This window comes from Trachurus japonicus, chromosome 13, assembly GCF_045865225.1.
Source record: "Trachurus japonicus isolate A0001 chromosome 13, Traja_1.0".
Classification (NCBI taxonomy): domain Eukaryota; kingdom Metazoa; phylum Chordata; class Actinopteri; order Carangiformes; family Carangidae; genus Trachurus; species Trachurus japonicus.
Window position 1 is genome coordinate 7,121,271 of NC_140919.1, and position 27,246 is coordinate 7,148,516.

The 27,246-nt window shown below is 42.6% G+C and overlaps 1 protein-coding gene across 1 annotated transcript in view; it reads right to left on the reverse strand.

The window, feature by feature from the left end:
- Nucleotides 1–27,246, reverse strand: part of myo7aa (myosin VIIAa) — a 210,465-nt gene that overhangs the window by 61,783 nt on the left and 121,436 nt on the right. The window contains exons 22-24 of the mRNA XM_085794753.1: nucleotides 12,965–13,072; nucleotides 6,558–6,767; nucleotides 5,293–5,499 (exon numbers count right to left, since the gene is read on the reverse strand). Of these exons, the coding sequence (XP_085650879.1) occupies nucleotides 5,293–5,499; nucleotides 6,558–6,767; nucleotides 12,965–13,072 (525 nt within the window). The remainder of the gene's footprint in view (nucleotides 1–5,292; nucleotides 5,500–6,557; nucleotides 6,768–12,964; nucleotides 13,073–27,246) is intronic.

Consider the following 27,246-nt stretch of genomic DNA (forward strand, 5'->3'; position numbering starts at 1 on the left):
CTGTATACCCCAATGTGGAGGCTCCTGTCCTTTTTCCTATGGACGTCACAATCTAAGAAAGGCAGACTATTGTCCTTGACATCCTCTCTGGTGAACTTGATGTTTTTGTCCACTGAGTTAATGTGTTCGGTAAAAGCTTGCACCTCTTTGGTTTTGATTTTAACCCATGTGTCTTCCACATACCTGAACCAGTGGCTCGGTGTTGTTCCTTCAAAGGAGTTCAAAGCCTTGTTCTCTACCTCCTCCATGTATAGATTTGCCACAATAGGGGATACTGGTGAACCCATGGCTAGGGATGTATATCGTTAGGATTTTATCGATACCGATACCCATACCGATACTCCTTATCAGTACTGATACTTATCGATACTCTTATCGATACTACAACATGTAATTTAGTGTAAAAAATAATGATGTTAAAAGATTCAACCTTTTTTGTTTTGTTTTGTTTTTTATTAGGGGGCAGCAATCAGCATAAAAAATTGACAGCAGAGAGGAACACCTCCTTTAAACCCTGAGCAAGTCAACAGTTAACCTGCAGAAGCTGCAGTTAATCTGTCATCATGATAAAATAGGATCTCCTTCTATGGATCTTGATGAATATTTAGCTTACTCTTAAAGTTGTATTGCTCTGACTCACAGCTCACGTCAGCTCAGGTGATCTGCAGGTTATTGTTTCACTTCATTGCTACGACGCTGCGCCCCGTGTGTGCGTGAAGCTGCTGGAGCCTCCTCTGTCTCCTCACTGACCTGCTGCTCTACTGGACACTCCCTCCGCCTCCGACATGACTTAAAGTACTTTGCTGGGTCTCGGTGCGAGGCTTCAAACACATGACGACCCGACACAGGCGAACGGACCGGGCCGGACTCGTTCGCTCCACACGCACCGTCAGGCCGTGTGTCGGCGCGGCGGCGCGGAGAGACGCTGCTGACATGCCGCGGCTCGCCCGGTCCAAGTGCTGATTAGAGCGGCAGGGATCAGCTGCGGTGACCGCCGTGTAGCGGTTCTGTTGCGCTGACGGACCCGGTGGAAATTGGGGGGTGACAAGCTGCTGTGGCGGCGGTGTCATTATTACGTGAGGCTTAGGGAGACGTTCAAAAAGTACCGATAAGAGTACCGTTAGTCCAGAATCTTAACGGTACTCTGGTACCGACGCAATTATGGTATACATCCCTACCCATGGCACAGCCGTGTTTTTGTCTGTAAAATTTGCCGTTGAACTGGAAATATGTGGTGTTCAGGCACACATCCAGAAGCTGGCAAATATGTTCGGGTTTGAGTTTTGTTCGGTTTTGCAAAGAGTTATCTTGTGTGAGTCGTTCTCTTACTGTGGCCGAAGCCTCCATAGTTGGAAAACAGGTAAAAAGAGAAGTCACATCGTAGGATACCATAGTGTCATCTGGTTCCATTTTTATGTCCCGGACTTTACCCACAAAGTCTATAGAATTTTGGATGTGGTGTGGGGTGTTTCCCACCAAAGGAGCCAAGATATTGGCTATGTGTTTGGCTATGTTGTAAGTGACCGAGTTTATACTGCTGACGATGGGCCTGAGCGGGGACCCTTCTTTATGGATTTTGGGGAGTCCATATAGGCATGGGATTGAATCCTGGGGATAAAGCCGGTAGTATTGTGTTTTGTCAATGACCCCTTCTTTTTGTAATTGTTGTAGACATTCTATCACCTTCTTTTTATAGCCACTGGTCGGGTCTCGTTTCAGAGTTTCATACGTGTTAGAGTCGCTGAGTAGTGTAGATATCTTAGCCTGGTAGTCAGTTGTATTGAGCACAACTGTGCATCTACCCTTGTCTGCTGGGAGGATTGTAATGTTATGGTCTTTGCTCAAAGCCGTCACTGCTTTCCTCTCCTCAGAAGTGAGGTTAGAGGGGGGGACCTTAGCCTCGGCCACCGCCGCTGACACTTTTAACCTTAGCTGATCCGCCTCAGTTCCGGTTAAGTTGTTTTTCCTTATAGCAGATTCTGTAGCTGTAATCAAATCCACTATAGGTAGCTCTTTCGGTATCATGGCGAAATTCAAACCCTTGGCTAGGACCTCATTCTCAGGTTGGGTGAGTTCTCTGTCAGACAAATTCTTAACCCATTTGTTTTGTGTTTCTTTCTGTGCTGAAAGGTCAGTTTTTTGCCTCCATGTGAGTATTTCTGTGTTATTGTCAACATGTCGAGATTGTAAATTGTGGAATTTCTTGGTTTGTCTCTCTTTGCTTTTGTTATGTTGTGATAGTTGTGCCTTTTGGGTGAAATCCACAACTTTCTCCATGATGGCGCCAGGTAGGAGTGTTTTCAGTTTAAGCAGTGAGTGGTCAGTTTTCTCTTTTAGCCCCTCGATAGTGAAGTTGACCTGTCTTATTCGTTCGTTAAGGAGTTGGTTTTGAGCCTTTTCCATGATTTTCTCCACTCTATCCCTCTATGAGAGGGCATCACCCACATTAACGCATTAACTCAGTGGACAAAAACATCAAGTTCACCAGAGAGGATGTCAAGGACAATAGTCTGCCTTTCTTAGATTGTGACGTCCATAGGAAAAAGGACAGGAGCCTCCACATTGGGGTATACAGAAAACCCACACATACAGACCAATATCTACTTTTCGACTCTCACCACCCTCTGGAACATAAGCTTGGTGTTATCAGAACTTTGCAACACAGAGCTGATAACGTGCCCACCAGCTCACAGGCCCAAGGGGCAGAACACAAGCACCTGAGAGGCGCCCTCACAACTTGTGGTTACCCTAGCTGGACCTTTGTGAAAACTGCAGCTGCTTCCAGAATGAAAACCAGCAAAGTGGTTGAGAAAGAAAGACAAAACAAGAGAAACAACATAGTCATTCCATATGTGTCTGGAGTATCAGAAAAACTCAGGAGGATCTTTAACAAACACCGTATCCCTGTGTATTTCAAACCCAGCAACACACTCAGACAGAGACTTGTACTGTACATCCCAAGGACAAAACACCACACACCCACAAAAGCAATCTGGTGTATGCAGTCCAATGCAACGAGGAATGCAAAGACCTCTACATTGGAGAAACAAAACAACCACTGCATAAACGCATGGCCCAACACAGGAGAGCGAACTCCTCAGGCCTGGACTCTGCTGTCCATTTACACCTCAAGGAGAAAGCCCACTCCTTTGAGGACAGCAATGTCCAAATCCTAGACAGAGAGGACAGATGGTTTGAAAGAGGTGTTAAAGAAGCCATCTATGTAAAAGTAGAGAAACCATCCCTCAACAGGGGAGGTGGCCTCAGACACCACCTATCTCCAATTTACAATGCTGCCCTTTCATCCCTTCCCAGGAGATTCAATAATTTAGCCTCAAAGAACAACTACTGTTCACAAGTGGCAAGTGACTCCAACGAATGTCGTTATAACACAATAGGGCACTAACGAAGTCGAAACCAACTTTCCATCAAAGACAGTCATTTAAACGACTGTCGTTGGCACTTGGAGCACAAAAGGGAACCAGTGACATCATCACCCTTGTGAACGCCCACACAAGAGGTTAAATAGTGAGTCTCCACACCAGATAGTTGGACCAGTCCCAGCCTGGTCAGATGCGTACATGAACTGACGAAGCCTCTTGGATGAGAGGTGAAACGTCTTCCTAGACAAATAACTAAGTCCAGTTGCTTTCGATTTAACCTCCTTTGAAATACTATGACCTGGGCAAATGAGAATATGCACCGGCCTATCCAGGTCATGAAATTGGCACCCGCCAACACGCCAAATGCGGGTAACTTTTGTGATTGGCGGGTGAAATTGTCAATCTACCTGCCACATTGGCGTGTAGACAATAAGTTGACCAATCAGGTAGCCTAAGTGTAGGCCTTTTTTTCCGGTACCGTGAGTAGTAAATACAACTTTGCCCTCGGCGGACCGTGTCGAATCCTCTCGGGACTGACGCGGACATTATACACGCGGTAAACCGGCTGCGGAAACGCTGCGAAGCGCAGAGCAATGGAAATCATGTGCGAGCCGGAGCCCTCCCGTTCACATCATTGCATTTGTCAATTGCTGTGTTTTATTTTGAAAATTAACCGGATTCTCTCATTGTTTCTTTGTGCCACTTCCTGCCCAGCTTGACGGATAGCTCGCGGCTCGCGCACCGCGGCGCTGCTGCTGTGAACCAGAGCGATATGGCTCTGGTGTGAACGTCACGATCGTTAACATCAAAGGGCTCCGATTCTCGGTGCTTCGCGGCTACTCGCGGCGCTTCTGCGGCCGGTGTGTCCCTGGCGTAGGCGCGTCTCCGTCTCCGCACTTCTGCCCCTCAGCTGTGTGTGTGTCTGTGTGTTCATCTCGCGCGACGCGCGCTGTTTAGATACTGACAAAAATGCACACACAAGCTGGAAAGTTGGCTTATCTGACAGCTGTCATCTGGGAGGTGAAGGCAGGGTTTTCCCTTAATTGTCCTGACGTTGATGGAATCACTACGAACTGTACATGTATGTTACAGTATGAGCAGCAGGGACGGTCAGGTTGAATATTGTAACTCAAAAAATGTAAAATAAATAAAAAGAAAAAAATAATAATTACACTATTCAGGTGCTTGAAAATACAACGAAAAGAATACTGTTACATAGTAAAAAAAAAAAAAAAAAAAGGGAGAGGGGTGGGCGGGTGGAAATTTTCTTATCAGCCAAAGGGGGGCCCAGCAGAGAAAGTTTGGGAACCACTGAACTAGGCTACTTGAAGGATAAAAGCAAAGATGTGTAATATATGTGTATTCTGTACAAGTTCAAGAACCATTCTTATACATTTTCTGAGTTGTTCACCTTTATTTTAGGCACCAAAAATTTTGGCTGGTAAAACACCACTGTGGCAGGTGGATTTCAAAATCTACCTGCCACAGTGGCTGGTGGCCAAAAAAGTTAACTTCAGGCCCTGAGTGTATCATAACAAAATATTGGCGAAATGAACGAGTTTTGCGGCGGATAATGTGTTATTTAGAGGCTGCATTTCGTGCCCTGTGTTCTCGCATTATACAGATATACGTGCCGCTCCACTGGGGCTAATTTCGTCAAAACGACTCCAAATGACACCAAAGTTGTCTGGGTGAGTAAATTATCGTATTTTATGCTAGAAATAAGGTCCAGATTGTAAGAAACGGAAATTATCATTTAACACTTTAAAGAGGAGATGATTAATAGATTCATTAATGAAGTCTATAATTTGTTAGACAACAACTGTGTTTCCTTAAATCAAATCAAAAACTATTCTGCACAGCTTTGTAAAACTAGATTATTGGGGTTGAAATGCCAAAAGTGACCAACCAGCTGATCTCCCTCGTCATCATGGAAGAGCAGAGGCTGTTTGAGAGGTCGTCGGACGTAGGTGTGAGTGGTGGTGCCCTGGAAGTAGGTGGCAGCAAACTTGGCGAATTTGTACTCTGATAAATCCTCCTCTTCATCATCCTCAGGGAGAGGAAGAGCCTCATCCAGATCCTCCTCCTCCAGCTCCTGATGACTCCGCTCCAGGTCCTGCAACAAGACCAGGCACAGCTGTCAGGAGAAAAACCTCCAGACACAAACTGATGGGGATCCAACCTTGACCCTTCTTGGTGTTAGCAACTGCTAACTATACAAAAAAGCAAACAACAAAAGTAACAACAACAAAAAACTAAATAATCATTTGAATCATTTGCACATGAATTTATAATTATAAGATTTCTTTCCAGTTCAGTATGTCAACCTGTACTTGTGCTGATTACTACAGTAATGGTTCTAATATCCAAGAAAAAGAATCATCTTGTAGGCTACTGTGAATGACTGAATTGAATTGAATTTATATTTATTTAAGTGTTGTGCACCAATTAAGGCGCCCAGCCTATAAGAGCTTACAAGACACATTATCATCATATTTAGACACCAAACAAAATCATCAGAGCACAGACAAAACCAAACAAAAACAAAAACCACGTGGAATTCACATCAATAATTCACTTTTTCTTTTTGACCAGGCACTTTTTATGAAAGTAGCTATAGTCAAGACTTCTTTTCTGAAGAACCATTCCAACTTTACCTCATCATCAACCCAAAACAACTCAGGTTTCACATTTTGCATTTTCTGAAACAAAAGCTGCCTGTTCTGGCTTCATCATATAACGGACAATGAAACACAAAATGCAGTTCATCCTCAATTACATTTAGATTACATAATGTGCATAGTCTTTCATCCTCAGGTACTGAGTTAAACCGACCTACTTCTACTGCCAGAGGGAGAATCCCAGCCCTCAACTGGGCACATAAAGATCTCTTGGATCACATCGGGTTCTGAACAATATACATTTTTCAACTGGCAATAGGTTCTGAGTTCTGGTTTAAACCAGATATCATTAGCCCATTTTTCTTTATACTCAAGAAATAACTTATGCTTCACAAAATTAACATTACAACGCAGACCATTAGTGAAAATATGCTGTTGATCAGCATCGCTAAAAATAGCTTTCATGTCACAATGCCAAGAATAGTTATGTGTTTTATCCCAGTTTAAGGCTACTGTGTTTGTTCTTGTAACTCTTGTTGATAGTTGAGCTCACCTCGAAGCCAGCGGGGGCCTGTCCCTCCTGCCCGGGGAAAGAGCTTGTTGTTCCCAGGAAGCCAAACATTTTATCCACCATGTCAGAGTCATTGACCGGCTCTAAACGGGCCTTCTCCATCTGCTCCACCATCTCCTTCTTCCTGCGAGCCTCCTCTTTCTCCTTCTTCTCCCGCTCAGCATCCTCTTTAGCCAGCTGGGCTAGACGCTCCTTCAAAATACAAGTGTGACGTTAGCTTTTAGACACAACACTTTAATATCAATGAGGCGCAAGCACGCCAAGTTCCCACCTCCGTCCTTCCTACCAGCGGAAGTGGGAAAGGAGGAGAGAAGGCGGAGGCGTGGAGTGGGATGAACACAGCCGATTCAGATCTTCACCAATCAAATGAGCTCCTCTCCTCACCTTTAACTGGGCGATGCACGCTGCAATAGAGGGTATGCGTTTACGTCACGTTGCCCTCGGCAACGCCCCGTTCGATCGGACTGAGTGGCAAAACAAGCGTCCCTCAACATGCTGGCGGATAGCGGTGGACTCATAAACTGGATAAAATATCTTATATCAAAACAAATTGATATCAAAAGGAATCGACAACCAGCTCCCCAAAACCGTCTGCTCCACTGACACTTCCTGTAACACACAGAGTGACCGCGGTACCTGCAGAGTGACAGACAGGCTCACTGTTATTGTGCAGAGGGACGAGATTACAGCTGTTACTGTCGTCCTGACAGTGACTCCCGACACTAAAACACAAGCTGCTTTTATTCTGAAAAACTTTGACCAGTCAAACTGTAGGATGTGTTAGAGGACTAATTTATCTGTCTAAACATCATAACTATGACACCTGAAACTGTAAACACAGCTGATCGATCGAAAAAAAAAGACCGCTCCAGTGAATTTACTTTCTGTCATTGAGAACAGGTTCTTGAATGTAACTCGGTCAAAGTGAGACGTATCCTCAAGATGTTTAGCAGCTCTGTTAGGTCATGCATGCTTTAAGCCAGGAACACACCGCCACGCCGCTTCCCGACGCGTCCCGACGCCGACGGCTTTGGCCGACGAGTCTGTCGCCTCTCGTCGGGAGAAAGGAAAAAGTGAAACACACTGCCCCGACTGCCGACCAGAGCGACTAAGTGGCGAGGACTCCCCCATAGAAATACAGACCAATACAGACCAGGGGCAGCCCTGCTCACAACAAACTAATGCCACTGCCACAGTTAATTTCATCAATGAGACCAACATTAATCTCCCCAAAACAGTTTAACCAGCCAGTTTTTAGCAGCTTACTGCTGTGGCTCGGTTGCCGCGAATTGGCGATAGCCGATGCTAATTTCTGTTAGCCCGTCTATGGTGTTTTACATTAAACGTTAGCATTAAGCTAACGGGCTTTATATGCTTAGTTGTGAGCTGTGTGTGTTTTGAACGTTGTTTCAAACTATGTGGGTTTGAGTGAACATCTTTGATGTTTAAATATATATATATTGCCGCTTAATATATTGCTTTACTGCTCTTTTTATCTTGTATACCATTTTTACTGTAGGACAGGCTAGGACACCGTTTGTTTACTGTGGTCACTTCCGTCCCTCCCACACACCGCGCTGATTCGCTTAGGGCACCGCCAATCAGAATTGCCATAGCTAGCACACAGCCAATCAGAGTACCCGACGAGTCTACTCTCCCGACGGCCGACGAGTCCCGACTGAGCATGTTCAATCGGCCCCGACGAGACCCAACAAGACCCGACGCTCCCCGACGGAGAGGAACACACCAAACAGACGAGCTCCCGACGCCGTCCGACGAGGCCCGACGCCCGACGGTCGGCTCGGTGTGTCCCTGGCTTTACATGCTGGCAAAGCTAGACATGTCAGACTTGTGTGGGCTCGGAGAAAATCGCTTCGTTACTTGCTCGTTCTGAAGAACCATTCCAACTCCTCCAAGGAGGAAACTGGTGTTTTGAGCTCAGAGTGGCCGAATAAGGAGGTTACTTAAAGGGACAACGAGGAGTTTCTATTTGGTTATAAAAAAGTCTCATATTAATGTGGATGAATCTACGCTACCCACACTTGTTAATGGGCCCATTTTCGATAAATATATTGTTTTGCCTCTATCGTTATTTTGTTATTATTAGTGGTGGTGGAAATGCTGGGCGAGCCGACCAGCGTTTCCTTACTTTCGGTTTCGTGGCGAGTCATGAGAATAACGCCGCCGAATCTCCGTTTATGGTGGGAACTACGACGGTATGTGATCGTCTTCCAACCTCTGACTTTAATTCTTGATGAATGAAAACATGAGTCTGTCTTGCGCCGGTCAAAGAATTTCACGGCGCGCGCGGAGGCTCATAAATGTAGTGTGAAAACACTTCGCTTTTCCAAAACTCCTCATTGTCCCTTTAATCAGGTTTGTCCTGATACACTGAGAGCCGTTGTCCAGTGTTAAAAAAACAAACAAACAAACAAACAAAAAAACACACACACACTCACCCCTTTTCCACTAATAAAAACACTCACATTTAGTAACTTAAACCCTGTGTAACAAAGATGAGAAGTAAACAAACACCATGGTAACAGGGATGGAATCAGAAGCATCTCAGTGTAAAGGATGCTCTCTCTCTGTCTCTTTTTTATTTTATTTCTGTGATGACTTGGCTCAGTGCGCTTGGTTACCACACACTTTGGTGACATTTTGCCGGCGGAACGTATATTTGCATACAGTGTGCAAGCAAGTGGCCAAGCGTGTGGGGGGAGATTTAAAAGCAATCGGGACCAGTGTTGTGGGTAACGCGTTACAAAGTAACATGTTAGAGTACTTTAATTACTTTTTTCCTGTAACGCGTAACGTAACGCGTTAGTTTCGTGCGTTGAGCAATCAGTAACTTAGTTATTTTTTAAAAAAAGTAATCCGTTACTTTTCGCCGGATAAGGAAAGGAAAATCCCGACTGCAGCCTGCTTGCACAGTAGGCTACTGTGCAACCTGCGGATGTGTCAGCCGAGGCGCAGCGCTGTGATGCGCCTGTGCCCTGCTGACCTACGTTACCTATGTGTGTGTGTTTCAATTCACCAGCGAAAAGGACAAGAACATAACGGTAAAATGCACACTGCGTTGGTGATAACCTTCTGTCGACCGCAAAAAATCCACTTCCGATTTAAGGGGCCATAGATCAGCTCCACGTGCGGACCTGCTTCTCCAGCAGCAACAAGCAGCCCGGGCCGGCTCTCAGTGCTTGCTGCTTTCAGCAGCTCCCTCTCGGCGAGCGGCAGCTCAGTTCTCCCCCGGTCCAGCCCGGATCTCTACTCCATAGCTGCCGTAGCAGCAGTGTGATACCAGTATCTACCGCATTTTTAACTTTTATTACACACAAGGTTGGAAGTTCACGTCTCGCCAGCCTCCCTCCTCTCTACACGTGAGTCATCCGTTCACACTGACAGACAGATCGAGCAGTGAAGCCGCTGAGAGGGATTCACGGCAACTCCTGAATAAAAAAAAAACAAAAAAAAAACGCTATGTGGTATACTTCTGACTGTCTTTCCTGTTAATGTTATCCAGTAGAGTTAATTTGGTTGGATGACTGATGTTATTCGTCAGGACTCGGTTGCATTTAAAAGAGGCTGTCTGTCAGTTGTTGCAGCATGTGCGAGGCGCTGCAAAAGGCTTTTCATTTTTGGTAACGCATGAGTACTCTAACGCGTTTTTTTCTTTTATTCATAGGTAACGCTGTAACTTAACTGATTACTTTTAATTGATGGTAACGTTGTAACCTAACTAACTACTTTCCAAAGTAACTATACCCAACACTGATCGGGACACACTTGACAAGTGCAGCCTGTGCCATAAGCACACTAACACAACTACGACACACACACACACACAGCAACAGTTTTAATAAACAGTGCTGCTGGATCACAGTCTCATCTACTCCAAAAGTGTCTCTATGCGCAAGATTTGAATCATAAATGTGAAAGCCCAACTCCGTAAGTAAATAAAACAAACAAGAAAAACGAAAAAATAAAATCATGAACAGAGCATAATGAATATAAAATATGACATTAAAAAGTCATAATTATGAGATAGAAAGTTAATTTCATTTTATTGAGATTAATTCAATCGCATTTCCTAAACGTGGCTTGTGGCTCCCGGTGACGGCGGACTTCACCGTGGTGCATTGTGGGATTTATACTTGGCCAAATACCGCTCGGATGCGGTCTTACCATAAGTGTGGGTAAAGTGCAAATCAAGCGCGTTGCACTTTCAGTCGTTGGAGAAATGGGACACACTGAACTGACACTAAGCCCATGAACGCACACGCCAAGTGACCAAGTGTGTAAGTGTGATGGAGTGTGCATATTGGGACAGGCCCACTATCTGATGCCGAGGCTGTTTGTGGTTGGCTGAGAGAGTTTTTGTAGTTTTTCATAAGTTTGCATGACAGTTTCATCTGTGTTAATTCAGTCAGGTTGAGTTTCTATTACGCCTTTGACAGTGGTGGACAGTAACAGAGTAAATTTACTTGAGTACTGTACTTAAGTACATATCCAGAGGATTTGTACTTTACTTGAGTATTAGATTTCTTTGGTACTTATTACTCTTACTTGAATACATTTCCAAGACAAATATTTTTACTTTTACTCAAGTTAATTTCTAGGAAGGCTGAAAAGTACTTGTTACTTTCAGGTCTGCTCTTTTTTTTTTTTCTAAAATACTACTGGACAAAACGTGAAAATGACAATTGCTGTCCTCTTATGATCCCATTCATTTTATTTGTTTTTATAGGTGTTTCTGCAGCTTTATATAACATTGTGGTTCTAAAAGCAGCACATCAGTGCAGGTGGTTTCAAAGAGTTAATTCTCAGAAACAAGAGTTAAAAGTTCCTTAAATTCATTTAGAAAAAAATGTAGTCATTCATTGATGTGAAAAATAAGAAATGTACTCTTACTTTTACTTAAAGTAAATTTAAAAGCATGTACTTTTGGATACTTAAGTACGTTTAAAAGCAAGTACTTTTTTACTCTTACTCGAGTAACATGTCGACTGAGCTACTTTTACTTGTAACGGAGTAAATTTTGACCAGTAGTATTTGTACTCTTACTCAAGTACTGGGATCGAGTACTCTGTCCGATGTGACAGGACAATCTATATAGATTAGTGCTGACAAAGTTAACGCGTTCATTTTGGAGATTAATTTTAAACATTTGCGCGTTTTAAAAAATTAACGCAATTAACGCTGTTTTGTTTACTTCCGGTGGTGGCTGACCCGTTACGTGTGCAGGCAAAGCATGTACCGGCTGTAGCGCTGTTATTCTTCACTTTATTCAGTTTTAATATTTTTTCATGCGAGTAAGTAACCGTTTAGATGACCAGTATGCTATGTTAGTTTATCCACATGATGATGAAGTTTGCTCCGACGACGTCCTCGGAGCAGTGACGCTCCACCAGCAGCGACCGTAGCGGAGCATCACCGAGGCAACAGCCCGGTCTGCGGAGCCGGTCGGCCGGGTAACAGTGTCGTCCCCGGGGTAAGACAGAGACAGAGAGCTGATTAACTTAACCGCAGGTCTTTAGAGGTTCACCGCCGGCTGCTTTCATTCTTTCTAGATTAGTTATTGAATGTCTGTTTAGTTGTTGATGAGTTTGTTTGAATGAAAAGTGAAGCTTCATGTGTGAATTGGACAGAAGAGCAGCGCTGCCTTGATGTACACAAATCACCACCTACAGATCAATAAATAAAACAATGAACCGATCGGTCTATAGCTATTCAAGTTAATTTACGGAGGGAAATTCAGTGATGTGGTTGTTTTTTCGTGCACGTCCGCAGCACAGCTTGGTAGGAGAAAAGGAAAAACTAAATATGTTGGCGCATGCCCATAAGTGGTCTGGAGTGGTCTTGATGGTTTTGATATTCAACCTGCACTTCAACACATGTAGGCCTGGGATGTTTTGTTATTATTTCTGTTGGAGAATATAAGCAAGTGGCCTTTTTTGTGCCAAATTTGTTCTTCACAGTAGAGAAACTGTGTTTAAAGTTTAAAGAAAGCCATTAAAATAGTCTTTGAATTTAAATATACTTTTTTGTTTTTATTCTACACTAATTTGATGATTATACATGAATACATTTTCATTATAAACTCGAGTCGTAAGAGGTCAAATGCAGTTTATTTGTTGATAAATTAATCGCGGTTAATTACAGAAAATTGGGAAATTAATTAGTTATTTTTTTCTAATCTATTGACAGCCCTAATATAGATATAAATTCACTGTTGATTCCATTAGTTGCATTAAATAGTGTTTGTTGTGATTATTTATTGCATTTAAATGTGCCAAACTCAAGGTATCTGGAATTTGAATGAAGGAACAATTTCATGATGATGTAAAAACTGAGGTTTGAAATGTTATAATTCTTTGTTGAATTCCCACCTGGTGTTTGCGTTCAGCCTCAGCTTTAGCTCTCTTGGCAGACATCTGGTTCCTCAGTTTGGCCTCTTCAGCCAGACGCATTTTCTCTGCCTCCAGCCTGCGGTGGTACTGAAGGGAGACAGGAAGGAGCCCAACATTAAATAAGAGCAGCTAGTTACCAAAAGTATATGGGAACAGACCCAGTGAGCAGTTTGTCTAAAATGAAACAGCATTAAATGCAATTCAAGAGCATGGTGTTAATGTTGAGGGGACAAATGAAATAAAGGTAGTGACATTAAATTGAGGAAATTAAAGCAGATAACAGCGGCACGGCTGTTTCGGCTAATGCTGTATTCAAGGCAGGCTTTTGAAACCGTAAGTTACAGCTTCAAGTCACAACTACGACTTGGTAGCGTTCCAGGTAACCCGTAGCTCGTGTTTTTACCGTCCTGTTGTCTGTGAAAGTTCCCTATAACGGCCACTCGTAACTTCCGACCCGTGAACTCGTACCAGATCGAACTGGTATGACTTCACAGGAAGGAAAAACACAAAGTACGAGTTTCCTTGAACGCACCATGAGTTAGCAGCCCCCGCCCTTGTCAGGCATCAATTGGTCCTCGTGCTACGTCACCACATTCACGCGCATCCCTTGGCTGCACACACAGCCCTTCATGCCGTTCTCTCCCCTCATTGGATAACACTTGTATCCCACAAGGAAAATTTTCTCCTCGGGTTACAGCAGAGCAGAGTGACGGAGAGACTCGTGTTTAGGCTGAAATACTTCATGTAAGTGATTGCTGACGGAAAATAGGACTATTTAGGACTTATATTAACAAAAACATTCCACTGATATCTGCTTTAACTGTAAGTAATTATTCAAATATTAGAAATGTAAAACATTAAACTAAAATAAATTGAAAACTTAAACTTGTGCATTTTCAAATGCAGAAAACTAAGATATAAGCACCATATAAGTATATATTTTGGACTTTTGGGGGGGGCAAAGAGGCACAGTCAGCAGTTCAACATCATGCTTTTGCACCAGCACTTGTTTACATATGGACACACCCCTCTCCCCTTACAGAATATAGAAGGGAGATGAGAATAGAAACCAGCGGTGGAGTTAAAGGGATAGTTCAACATGTTGGCAAATTGGCCCATTGCCATAATCCCTATAGTCATAGCGGTGCAAGCTATTTTTAGAACGGCGGAGCAGAGCCGCAAGCTGCTCAGAGCTACGCTAGGGAGGCTCATGGGATTTCTTGGTTTCCCTCATCAAACTCATCAAATACACAATCCAACAACTCCACAACGCTCTGGTGGACAAGTTGTGACCTGCACATTCACCACGTTATGAGATAATAACACAATGTTACCAGACAGAGTTGTTTTAGAGGAAAATACAGAGACTGATTGATGAAAAACTGTCCCTGAAGGCAACGTGCATCAGCGATTTTGCATGAATTTCCCTCTAAAACAACTCTGTCTGCTAACGTTGTGTTATTATCTCATAGCGTGGTGAATGTGCAGCTCACAACTTGTCCACCAGAGCGTTGTGGAGTTGTTGGATTGTGTATTTGATGAGTTTGATGAGGGAAACCAAGAAATCCCATGAGCCTCCGTAGCGTAGCTCTGAGCAGCTCACGGCTCGACTCCGCCGTTCTAAAAACAGCTTGCACCGACAATTAAAGTAATTAGGGATTATATAGTGGAAGCAGGAAGTAACGTCGCCATGGGACCTCAATTCAGAAAAAGTCTCCATGTAAGTGAACAGGAGTCAAAATTTTATTTCTAATCTGATTGAATTGTGTCATGATAAAACTCTCTGACCTCTACCTGTTTAAAACATCACGTTTCATGCCGAGAAATCAGCAGTTTGTTGTAAAACTATTGTAAAATAAAATTATGAAGAATCTGCAACTGGGAAGACTCCAGGTGGCGTAGTGACGTCACCACATGGTGCCCTTTCCCGTGTCAGTTGGTGACGCATTTTTTGTGGAATACCAGATCTCTGTAGAGCGTCTTCACACAAAATACATTCTTCCGTTGCCGTTTTACAACAAACTGCTGATTTTTTGGCATGAAACGTGATGTTTTAAGTAGGTTAAGGTCATATATTTTTCTTTGACTCCCGTTGACTTACATGGAGACTTTTTCCAAATTGTCCCATGGCGACATTACTTCCTGCTTCCGCTTCGGCTCTCTATACTCATCGCTGCACCGTACCCAAAAAAGAGACGGTGATGTCATGAATGCAAGCCTAATGACGGAGATCAGGAAAAGGATGGATGGAGAATGTCCTGTTGTTGTTATCTTGTGCCAACTCAAGAATGACATTTGTTCATGTGGGTATGTTAGCTCTTTTCTCCAGAGCAGAAAAAGAGGCAAATGAGATCATGAATCAACGAGAGAAAAAACAGCATGATTCGATGAGTAGTCGACTAAAGGCACAATCTGACCAAACACAACTAATCCAATGTAACTGGCAGGTCGGCTCCTGTGGCCTTTTCCACTTTGGGCTTGTTCAGACTGCAGCCCAAATCGGATAGAATCTAATCTTATTGGCTGACAGTCCACATTACATATTGCAAGTGATCAGATCAGATCTGCTTGTGTCCATATTGCCTGTGTGTTATACACACACTATGGTAAGCAAGGAAAAAAACAAGGCGAACTGTGCTTGTTTTTGTCCCAAATCATTCTGTGGAGCCATGGTGCAAATTGTCTGAAGAAATTAGGCTGGAACTGGCTGGAATGACAGTGGAACGGGGCATGTATGCTCCTTCTAATGACTATTATATAAAAGAGCTACAGTGAAAAAGGAAGAATTGCAACAAACTAATTTGGGACTAGTGAAGATATTTCTACTCAGCTACAGGTCAGACCCTGGACGTGGAAACATATCAAAGATATATAAGGTGTTGCGAGAACTAGAAGGAGAGGATACTGCATATATAAAGGAGAGTAACATCACGATGCAGATGGAAAGATGGGAAAAATAACTTTACAACAGTGGAAGAGTGCACCCTCTCTGTCTTGGAGAGAATTTGGGTGGAAAAATGTAGTTAGGTTTTTTAGAGTTCCAGCACAAAGGACTTCTCTGGGAGGAAGTACATCTTGCCGGAGATCCTGTGGCGAGAGTAAGGCAACACATTTCCATGTGTTTTGGGACTGCCCGGTCATTTCAAAATATTGGGAAGAAATCAAACTGAACATGTAGAAAATCATGAAAATAGCGATCCCACCAGGGTTTGAGACAAGGGTGGGGTTGCACCAGTTTGGCGTATCTCTTTACTAAATTCAGGATTTAGTAACCACTACTAAACCCTTAGTAATTACTATTATCGTATCTAGTAAATGCGTAAGTGGTTACTAGCAGGTTACTAGTCGCATTAAGTGACGACAACAACTTGGCTACCCAATCAGCGTGCGCAGCAGAATGTACACAGGAACAGCTGGGCGCTTTTATTTTGAAGTGTGCCCCGCATCGACACATGCCACCACATCCGGGAAGCCGGCAATGTTGTGGTATTTCTGCTGCACGGGCAGCTGCTGCACCTACTCGTTGAGGTGCTCACACTGGCGCCAGCGCCACCCGACACACAGTACCGTTGTAGACTTGAATTGTGTTCCCAACCACATTCTGCATCGACCCCGTAGTGAAGTATCGCAGCGTAACAACGGAGGTAGAGCCCCGTTTCGGACCCATGCTAAATTGCCGCAGCTAACGTTAGCATGTCTGTGATCCGCATTATGTGGTCGCGTATTTAAACGGTACCGACAGTAAATATCAAAGTCATCATATCCACCACTTTATTTTCGTCACACCACAACGAAAGTCGGTTTTCAACTTCCGTTTCACCCCGTAGTAGCATTCTAGTGAGCGGCTAACTGGTAGCATTAGCCACCGTAGGCACCAAATGTGGGGGCTCCGGGCTGCCAAAACCGCCTGACTAATCTGATGTTTGTCAAGTCTAACAAACGAATTACCGAACAAACACCACCACTTCTGTGTGCACGCCTCTGCAACTAGTCATGGTTATCGTAGTTGTTAGCTTTGCTGCTGCTGACAGCTAACAGCAGCAGCAAACCAGCATCAGGACGTCAGCTGTTAAAACCCTCCCGTTGTCGGACACGACATGAAACTACTCCAGTTAACTCAGTCATGTTATCCGCTGGGAAAAATATTTTTTTTCATGGGCTGTTTATTGAGGTATTTAAGACACGGCTAACAGCTAATGGTTAGCCCAGCTAACGTTAATCTAAAATGTAATGAATAGAGTGTCATGGCGACACCCAGCGTCGTTTTCCGGAAAGTGTGGATACATCTAAATTGTGGACTCTGTCTCTCAAAACCCCTTTCCTAACGGCAGGTTCTCTGTTTTGTAAAGCAAACCTCTCTAAGCGAGCCGTTAAGCTAGTCGTTGTTGTTGTTTTTTTTCAGTTGGTTTTGATCCTGTGTCGACAAACTGTAACTAGTAAACTGTTACACAACCCCTAGGGTAGGTGTAGATAAATAGTAAACACTTAGTAATTACTAGCTCTATGTGATTCCTAGTAAAACTGGTGCAACCCATTTTAATTTAGTAATGACTAAATCTTGATTTAGTAAACACTTACACATTTACTAAGGTTAGTAAACACGTAGTGAGAGGTGGTGCAACCGGCCTGATGTCTGGGGCTAAGACTGGACACTGTGAAGGGACCTGAAAACAAATATATCTATAATATATTTAACTAGAAAATTTCCTCTGGGGAAATTTTGAATGGGCCACGGGGCTACTGCCGGTTTTGCCATCTCTGTCAACATGGGAATCAAACCCACGATCTTAAGGTCAAGACAGAGCTGATCAGACAGACACATGATCATCTTTCTACAAGCACTGATATGGAGGAGCTGTAACCACATTAGGTTAACTGTGTGTGTGTGTGTGTGTGTGTGTGTGTGTGTATAATCACATGAAGTTACCTGTGTGTTTTGATGTGTGTGTGTGTGTGTCTGTAACTGTAATCACATGAAGCTGGTTCTAGAGTCTGTGTGTGTGTCTGTGTGTGACTGACTTGACACATATGAGCTGCATCCTGTGTCAGTCTGATTTAGCTGTGTCTGTGTTTATAAACATTTAAACGAGCGCCAGGTGGATTGTTTATGAAGTTAACGAGCTCTGGCCTGAGGATCAAAGAGGTTACCACGGCGATAGGGGCCCCGCAGGCTGAGGCAGACAGAAACGTGGAGAAAAAGAGCGATTTTCTGCCTCTGCACCGGTCTCACATTTAGGCTTACTGTGACAAAACGGTAACTCCTATCAGAACAAAACACAGATCACGTTGCTCTAAGGACTTCCTGAAAAATTTGGTACGATTTGGTGTTTCTACAGTAAATATTTTGGAGACGCTGGCAGTTTTAAAACATCGGTCCCTTCTGCTTCTCTCAGAAAATATTTGTATTGGAGTCAATGAGGAGCAGAGACAGATGTGGCCGCACTCAGAGGCTGATTCTGTAAATTCTGTAAGTCTCTCTGATATTTTGAGCACATGATATGAGAGATAACAAGTTTGTCTTACAAATTCTGGAAAAATTATGTGTGTAGAGTGTAAATTGTGGCCAGGCCGAGTGTGGAAAGAGAAAAAATCTGGAGTTTTTCTGGCATCTCTCCCACTCTAACCGATGATGTCACGCGCTCTGACACGAACATTCCGTGCAATACACAACCATTATTGATAGATATCACGTGACGTCACACAGCGTTCGCAGCCGGTCACAGCGCCATCTTGGGTACCGACTTCCAAAGGCAGTCTATGGGCTGTGACATCAAATCTCACAAAAATAGTGGATAAACCTTTTTTTATTACATGGCTCTATTGAATGTCGTATTCCGATAATTTATTGATATTTCTGATATTTATTTACATCTTGATTTTGCATTTAACAGTCTGTTATTCCTGTTTAACAGATCGTTGCTAAGTAAAATACACCGTTGCTAGGGACGCCGCTCTGATCAGCGCAGCACAGAAAAGAGAAACTATGCAGGATATTTACTTTGTTTCATTTTTACCGTCATTAAACAGCTTGGGAGACATGTACGCCAAGGGAGGCTGCCTCACTCTACTGAGTGTGAGCAGCACGTACGTTCACGTTGCTTTCGTGAATTGTAAACACACAGACGCCCCCTCGGTTTTAGCGTCCAGCAGTTTAGCGGCTAATTCAACAGCAGTGATGGATAACTCTACCGGAGAGGCTCAACATGAGCTTCATCTGAGGAATAAACAGCAGCTTTTACCTGACGGGAGACCGACGCCTGAGCTACGGTAGCTAACAGCTAGCAGCTTTTACCTACTTTCTCTCTCTCCCTCCCTCCCTCCCTCCCTTTCTTATACACGCACACGCGCGCACACACACACACACACACGGCCCAGGTTGTCTGTCATATCTGTTGTAAACCTTGTAATAACAGCTTGTTGAGTACAGTTAACACTATTGCTGCCTCGGTTTGAGTGTGGATTAATAGTTAACGGTTTGTTTAATGTGAGTGGTGGTCATCGCGTCCTGATGAGTTGGGTTTTAATAACAGCTGATAACGTAGCTGTGTAGATGGCGTGGATTGTGATGAGAAGGTGTTGCGCATATTAAGACTTATTTGTGCAAACCATTGTGCAAAACCTGTTTGTTGTGCCTTTTTGCGTGATAAGATGATTTGCCGAATTCTTCTTCCATTCCTGCAGCCTTTTGTCTCAATGTTAACGATGGCAAAATGTCGAGATATTTTATTACTTTATGAAAATGTCTGTGAGTTAAAAAAGAAAAAAGAAGTGGGCTACGCATTTTTGATTTGATTTGGCTTTTCGTGTATTTGGTTAAACACATATAAGTAACAGGAGAGAGACAGTGAGCGAGAGAGAGAGAGAGACGAGGAGAGAGAGAGAGGTCCGCTGGGTGAGCTAGATTAAGTTTTAACGGGAGAGAGAGCGGCGCACCGCGCTGTCAAAGATCGTCTCAGCAGAAATGGTGTGTGCTTTCAAGGCAAGGCCATCAAAATGAGAAATATCCATATCCAAACTACATCAGGCAGCAGTCATTTCTGGTCAGAGAGGATGTGGCTGCACTGAGCTGAATAGAGGTTAACTCAGTGTTCGGTACCCAGCATGGCGGCGGCCAGGTGGAACGCACCGTGACGTCACCTACTGATAAGTATCTATAATCTCATAATTTCTCCAAAAATGATCATGGTCATTGATCAGGGATTGATCAAAAACTATATGACCTATCAAAACGTGGAGTAATACACCAATACACAAGACTTGTGTCTACTGTTTAAAGTTTAAATGGAGTCTCTAGGTGGAAGTATGCCTGAGCAGTAGACGTTTGTTAAACTCCAATGATTGGTCTTTTTCGCTCTTTTTTTCCCGCCTGTCCCATTGACTTCAATGCACAATTTTGCGCAGTTCGTAAACTGTTGAGAAAAGTAATAGCACACCGATCCCGATCAAGACGCACGTTTTTATATATATTTTGGCCTAGCGAATCGAAAATAGTCCGGAAGAGGACGAATAATAAGAAAAAATCCACACAATAACTGGTCCCAGCAGCTATTTCATAGCTGTTGGGACCAGTGCCCGGTGCGATTGCCCGTGGCCCTAACTAGAAAAAGATAGCATTTCCTGCAGAAAATGCTTGTGAATGCTGAAAGCAGCTGAACGCTGTTGCTGAATGAGCTGAAGAAATTGTTAAAACAATGCTGAGTTAGCTGAAGAAACTGCTTAGGCAATGTTGAAAAAGGCTAAAGCTAAAATATAAAAGTTGAAGACTGAGAGATGAATGTCTTTCTATGGGCGAAAGAAAGAAAGAAAGAAAGAAAGAAATGGGGTAGAAACAAAGAAGAAAGATAAAGAAAGAAGTTAAAATACAGATGAAGGGGTAGAAGAAAGAAAGAAAGAAAAAGAGAGAAAAAAGACAGAGGGTTTGAAAGAAAGAAAGAAATAGAGTAGGAGGTAGGAGATAGATAGGACAGAGAGTGTGGAAGACAGAGAGAAGAGGGTAGGCAGAGCAAGATAGATCGATAGATAGATCGATAGATAGATAGATAGATAGATAGATAGATAGATAGATAGATAGATAGATAGATAGATAGATAGATAGATAGATAGATAGATAGATAGGACAGAGAGTGAGGAAGACAGAGAGAAGAGGATAGTGTAATGGTAAATTTGAATATTCCTTTGTTTTAATCACTTGTGACATCCCTACCCCCTGCTTTCCCTCCAAGGTATCAGATCCTCTTTTGTTTGTCACCCATTTGTGTATTCTAATGTCTAGACCTTGTAATTAGTGTGAATGCTGGAAGCATTCACAGTATTGTTATTCTGTTCGGCCATTTTATTTCTTTAAACTTATTATTCTGAGTCTTCTTCCCTTTTTCTGCGTTTAACTAGTCCTTCATACTTTGTGCTATTTCAACAATTCATATATCAAAACGTGCAGCTTTTTCAGGACATTTATGCTATTACTTTTCTCTTTCATACTATTTATACTTTTTAAAATATTTAACTTTTTCTGCAAATTTTTTTCCCATAGGAATACATTGAAAACGTCTTCAAACTCTTCAAATCTTCTCCTTCTTTGAACTTCAACTGCTTCAACATACTTTCACCTACAGACTTCATTCCACTTTTAAAACGTTCACAAAACTTTGAAGTATTCACCGTTAATTCAACTTTTTCATATCTTCTACCATTATTGATCAGTACACTTCAACTGTTCATGATAATTTCTGACAAAATTCAGATTTAACATGAAAGTCAATGGGACGGAATGTTCGGACGTTGGCAGTTGGCAGAGTGACAGAGGGTCTAAAAATCCTGTCACATTTTTCTCTCTATCCTGTCAGCACGGCCACAGATTACACTCTACACACATAATTTCGGCCACGTTTGTAGACAAGCTCATCCTTGATATCTTCATGTGCTCAAAAAACCAGAGAGACGAACACAATTTAAACTGGGAGCCTCTGAGTGCGGCCAGTTCCCTCTCTCCTCTCATTGACTCCCATTCAAAAGTAGGCGCTGATTTTCTAAACGTCCCAAAGTTTCCAACCTGCGACACAATCAACAATTTTTACTCTAGAAACACCAAAGTGACACGGACGCGTTCAGCAAGGTCTTATGGTTCGGAAAATGTAAACCTTTTGCTCGTACTAAGTACAGATTTGTCGTACATTAGATCTGTTTGAGGGTGTCACAGAGCAGTTAAAGCCTATGGTTAAAGCTGCCACCATGCCTTAAAGCCACCAGCCAACAGTTACATGGTAACCTCAACATGGCAACCTCACCATGGTAACCTCACCATGGCAACGTCACCATGGCAACGCACACATTCTGTCTGACTGTCTGTCGGTCATACACACACACACACACACACAAATGGACACACACTAACTACCACACACACACACACACACACACACACACACACACAAACACACACACACATCCAACACAGACACACACACACACACAAATGGACACACACTCACCATACACACACATCCAACACACACACACACACACACAAATGGACACACACTCACCATGCATACACATCCAACACACACACACAAATGGACACACACTAACTACTACACACACCATACACACACACACAAATGGACACACACTCACCATACACACACATCCAACACACACACACACACACACACACAAATGGACACACACTAACTACCACACACACACACACACACACACACACACACACACACACACACACACACACACCCAACAAACATACAACCACTTACCAAACACATACACAATTTACACAATTACACGCAAACAGACACACATGCACACACAACAAACACACACACAAATGGACACACACTAACCATACACAAACAGACACACACGTCCAACACACACATTTCATACAGTTGTCAGGTCAGAACTTTTTGTATATCTTCCTCACTCACACACACACACACACACACACACACACACACACACACACACACACACACACTGACTGTCTGACTGTTTTGTATGTACCTCTCTATCTTCCTGTTGTAGTTAATGGACTCGTTGCTGTTAATTTTGTTCTTTAGCTATTTAAACTGAAAATACACATTTCCCCATTTTGGTCATGTTGAACACATTGTTTTACACGTATCCTAAACTACTGAGGCTCTTCTCAACCATTTCACACCATTACACCGGCTGTTTACATGTTCTACTCCTCAGCTAATGCTCGATCTATATTCTTCAACAATGTTCTTCTGCTGTCAGTTTACAATGTATTTCAGTAGGCATTAACCTTTTTCCTAATTCAGGAATTTTTCAAACTCTTCTTTGACAATTCAAGTAATTTCCAGCCATTTCATACAAAGTCTCACATCTTCTACTTTTAAATATATTCTCAGCCATTGCTTCGGCTATGTTAGTGCTGGTTCATCAGTTGTCCTTCCTGTCAGGTTAGCTGCAGATTTCAACTATTTAACCATTACATTTAAACATGCAGAATTTCAATGTTTTCTTCTCCCTTTAGCATTTCTACTGCTTTTTACCTTTAAAAAGGCATTCATCTCACACTACAAGTTATATGTTTCAGCTTTTTCCCTCCTAGGGATGAATAAAGTATTCCTCTACTCTCTACTCTACTCTACTCTAGCATTAGTCTTTTCAACATTGCTTTAGCAGTTTCGTCAACTAATTTAGCATTGATTCAACAATTTCTTCAGCTCATTCAGCATTGCTTCAGCAACAGCGTTCAGCTGCTTTCAGCATTCACACGCATTTTCTGCAGGAAATGCTATCTTTTTCTAGTTGCATTTCAAGTTCCAGAGACATCCAACCTCTCATTTCCTCATGATATACTCAAACCCTTTTGTATTTTAAAGTGCATTGATTAGACCTCTTAATCACACCCCAGGATGTCGGTGCCAATACCTGAAAAGATATCCTGAGTAGGGGGCTGACCCCTGCAGCAGACAAAGGGGTGTGGAATGTACCCGAGGGGGAGTTCCTCAAGTATAAATGTTTAGGTCTCCCCATTATCTTTGTCTTTTCATCAACATCACCCACTCGGGTCGAATGGACCTTTCCTTGCAAGGAAATAAAATCATGATGGCCGGCCAAGTCTCTATTTCATTTTTCACCAGCAACAGCAACAGAAAATTTCCACGACAATAGATAGATAGATAGATAGATAGATAGATAGATAGATAGATAGATAGATAGATAGATAGATAGATAGATAGATAGATAGATAGACAGAGAGTGAGGAAGACAGAGAGAAGAGGATAGATAGATAGATAGATAGATAGATAGATAGATAGATAGATAGATAGATAGATAGATAGATAGATAGATAGATAGATAGATAGATAGATAGATAGATAGATTAGGGCTGTCAAACGTTTATTTTTTTTAATCGCGATTAATCGCATTTTTTCCATAGTTAACTCGCGATTAATCTCTATTAAAAATATTATATATGGCGCTTTGGACTTTCAACACTCTAAAGTGTTATAATCTCTAGACAAACAACTTTTAGACCAGACCTAGTAGGCCTACCTAATCATAACACATGATGCATGAAACTCACACAGAATTGAAACAAATTGCATCCAGTGGAAATTGCCCTTTACTTTGCTACGTCTCTGCCTGGCCACGTGCATTTGTTGACAACCGATGCCGTCAAAAAAATCAATACATGGCCATGTGCATTTGTTGACAACAAAGCCGTCAAAAAATCAATGGATGGAGCTGTGGATATTTGTTAGACTGTGTATATTTTTGTAGCAACCAACTTGAAGGTGCCTTACCGCCACCTACTGGACTGGAGGTCCCACACTCCAGTCCTCCAGTCCAGCAGACAGAGGACAAAATGGGCCGCGATTAACCGTGATTAAAAAATTTAATCGCGTTAATTTTTTCAATTAATCTCATCGCGATTAACGCGTTAACTCTGACAGCCCTAAGATAGATAGATAGATAGATAGATAGATAGATAGATAGATAGATAGATAGATAGATAGATAGATAGATAGATAGATAGATAGATAGATAGATAGGACAGAGAGTGAGGAAGACAGAGAGAAGAGGATAGATAGAGCAGGATAGATAGATAGATAGATAGATAGATAGATAGATAGATAGATAGATAGATAGATAGATAGATAGATAGATAGATAGATAGATAGATAGATAGGACAGAGAGTGAGGAAGACAGAGAGAAGAGGATAGATAGATAGATAGATAGATAGATAGATAGATAGATAGATAGATAGATAGACAGAGAGTGAGGAAGACAGAGAGAAGAGGATAGATAGATAGATAGATAGATAGATAGATAGATAGATAGATAGATAGATAGATAGATAGATAGATAGATAGATAGATAGATAGATAGATAGATAGACAGATAGATAGGACAGAGAGTGAGGAAGACAGAGAGAAGAGGATAGATAGAGCAGGATAGATAGACAGACAGATAGATAGATAGATAGATAGATAGATAGATAGATAGATAGATAGATAGATAGATAGATAGATAGATAGATAGATAGATAGATAGATAGATAGATAGATAGATAGATAGATAGGACAGAGAGTGAGGAAGACAGAGAGAAGAGGATAGATAGATAGATAGATAGATAGATAGATAGATAGATAGATAGATAGATAGATAGATAGATAGATAGATAGATAGATAGATAGATAGATAGATAGATAGATAGATAGATAGATAGATAGATGTGTGTGTGTGTGTGTGTGTGTGTGTGTGATAGTTAGTGTGTGTCCATTTGTGTGTGTGTGTGGGTGGTGAGTGTGTGTCCATTTGTGTGTGTGTGTTGGATGTGTGTGTGTGTGACTGACAGACAGACTGAGAGAGAATGTGTGTGCGTTGCCATGGTGAGGTTACCATGGTGACGTTGCCATGGTGAGGTTGCCATGTTGAGGTTAAAAGGGTCTCCCGCACACTGTCAAGTCACTTGCAAAAGACTTTTGCAAGTGACTTGACAGTGTGCGGGAGACTGCTGCTCTGTGACACCCTCAAACAGATCTAATGTACGACAAATCTGTACTTAGTACGAGCAAAAGGTTTACATTTTCCGAACCATAAGACCTTGCTGAACGCGTCCATGTCACTTTGGTGTTTCTAGAGTAAAAATTGTTGATTGTGTCGCAGGTTGGAAACTTTGGGATGTTTAGAAAATCAGCGCCTACTTTTGAATGGGAGTCAATGAGAGGAAGAGAGGGAACTGGCCGCACTCAGAGGCTCTGAGTTTAAATTGTGTTCATCTCTCTGGTTTTTTGAGCACATGAAGAGATCGAGGATGAGCTTGTCTACAAACGTGGCGGAAATTATGTGTGTAGAGTGTAATCTGTGGCCGTGCTGACAGGTTAGAGAGAAAAATGTGAGAGGATTTTTAGACCCTCTGTCACTCTAACTGACAACGTCAGCACTCTAGCTCTGAACATTCCATCCCATTGACTTTCATGTTAAATTGGAATTTTGTCAAAAATGATCATGAACAGTTGAAGCGTACTGATCAACTAGAAAATTTCCTCTCGGGAAATTTTGAATGGGCCACGGGAGCTACTGCGGGTTGTGCCATCTCTGTCAACATGGGAATCAAACCCACGATCTTAAGGTCAAGACAGAGCTGATCAGACAGACACATGATCATCTTTCTATAAGCACTGATATGGAGGAGCTGTAACCACATTAGGTTACCTGTGTGTGTGTGTGTGTGTGTGTGTGTGTGTGTGTGTGTGTGTGTGACTGTAATCACATGGTGTGTGTGTGACTGTAATCACATGGTGTGTGTGTGTGTGTGTGTGTGTGACTGTAATCACATGGTGTGTGTGTGTGTGTGTGTGTGACTGTAATCACATGGTGTGTGTGTGTGACTGTAATCACATGGTGTGTGTGTGTGTGTGTGTGTGTGTGTGTGTGTGTGTGTGTGTGTGTGTGTGAGACTGTAATCACATGCTGTGTGTGTGTGTGTCTGTAATCACATGGTGTGTGTGTGTCTGTAATCACATGGTGTGTGTGTGTGTGTGTGTGAGACTGTAATCACATGGTGTGTGTGTGTGTGTGTGTGTGTGTGTGTGTGTGTGTGTGTGTGTGTGTGTGTGTGTGTGAGGCTGTAATCACATGGTGTGTGTGTGTGTGTGTGTGTGTGTGTGTGTGAGACTGTAATCACATGGTGTGTGTGTGTGTGTGTGTGTGTGTGTGTGTGTGTGTGTGTGTGTGTGTGTGTGTGTGTGTGTGTGAGACTGTAATC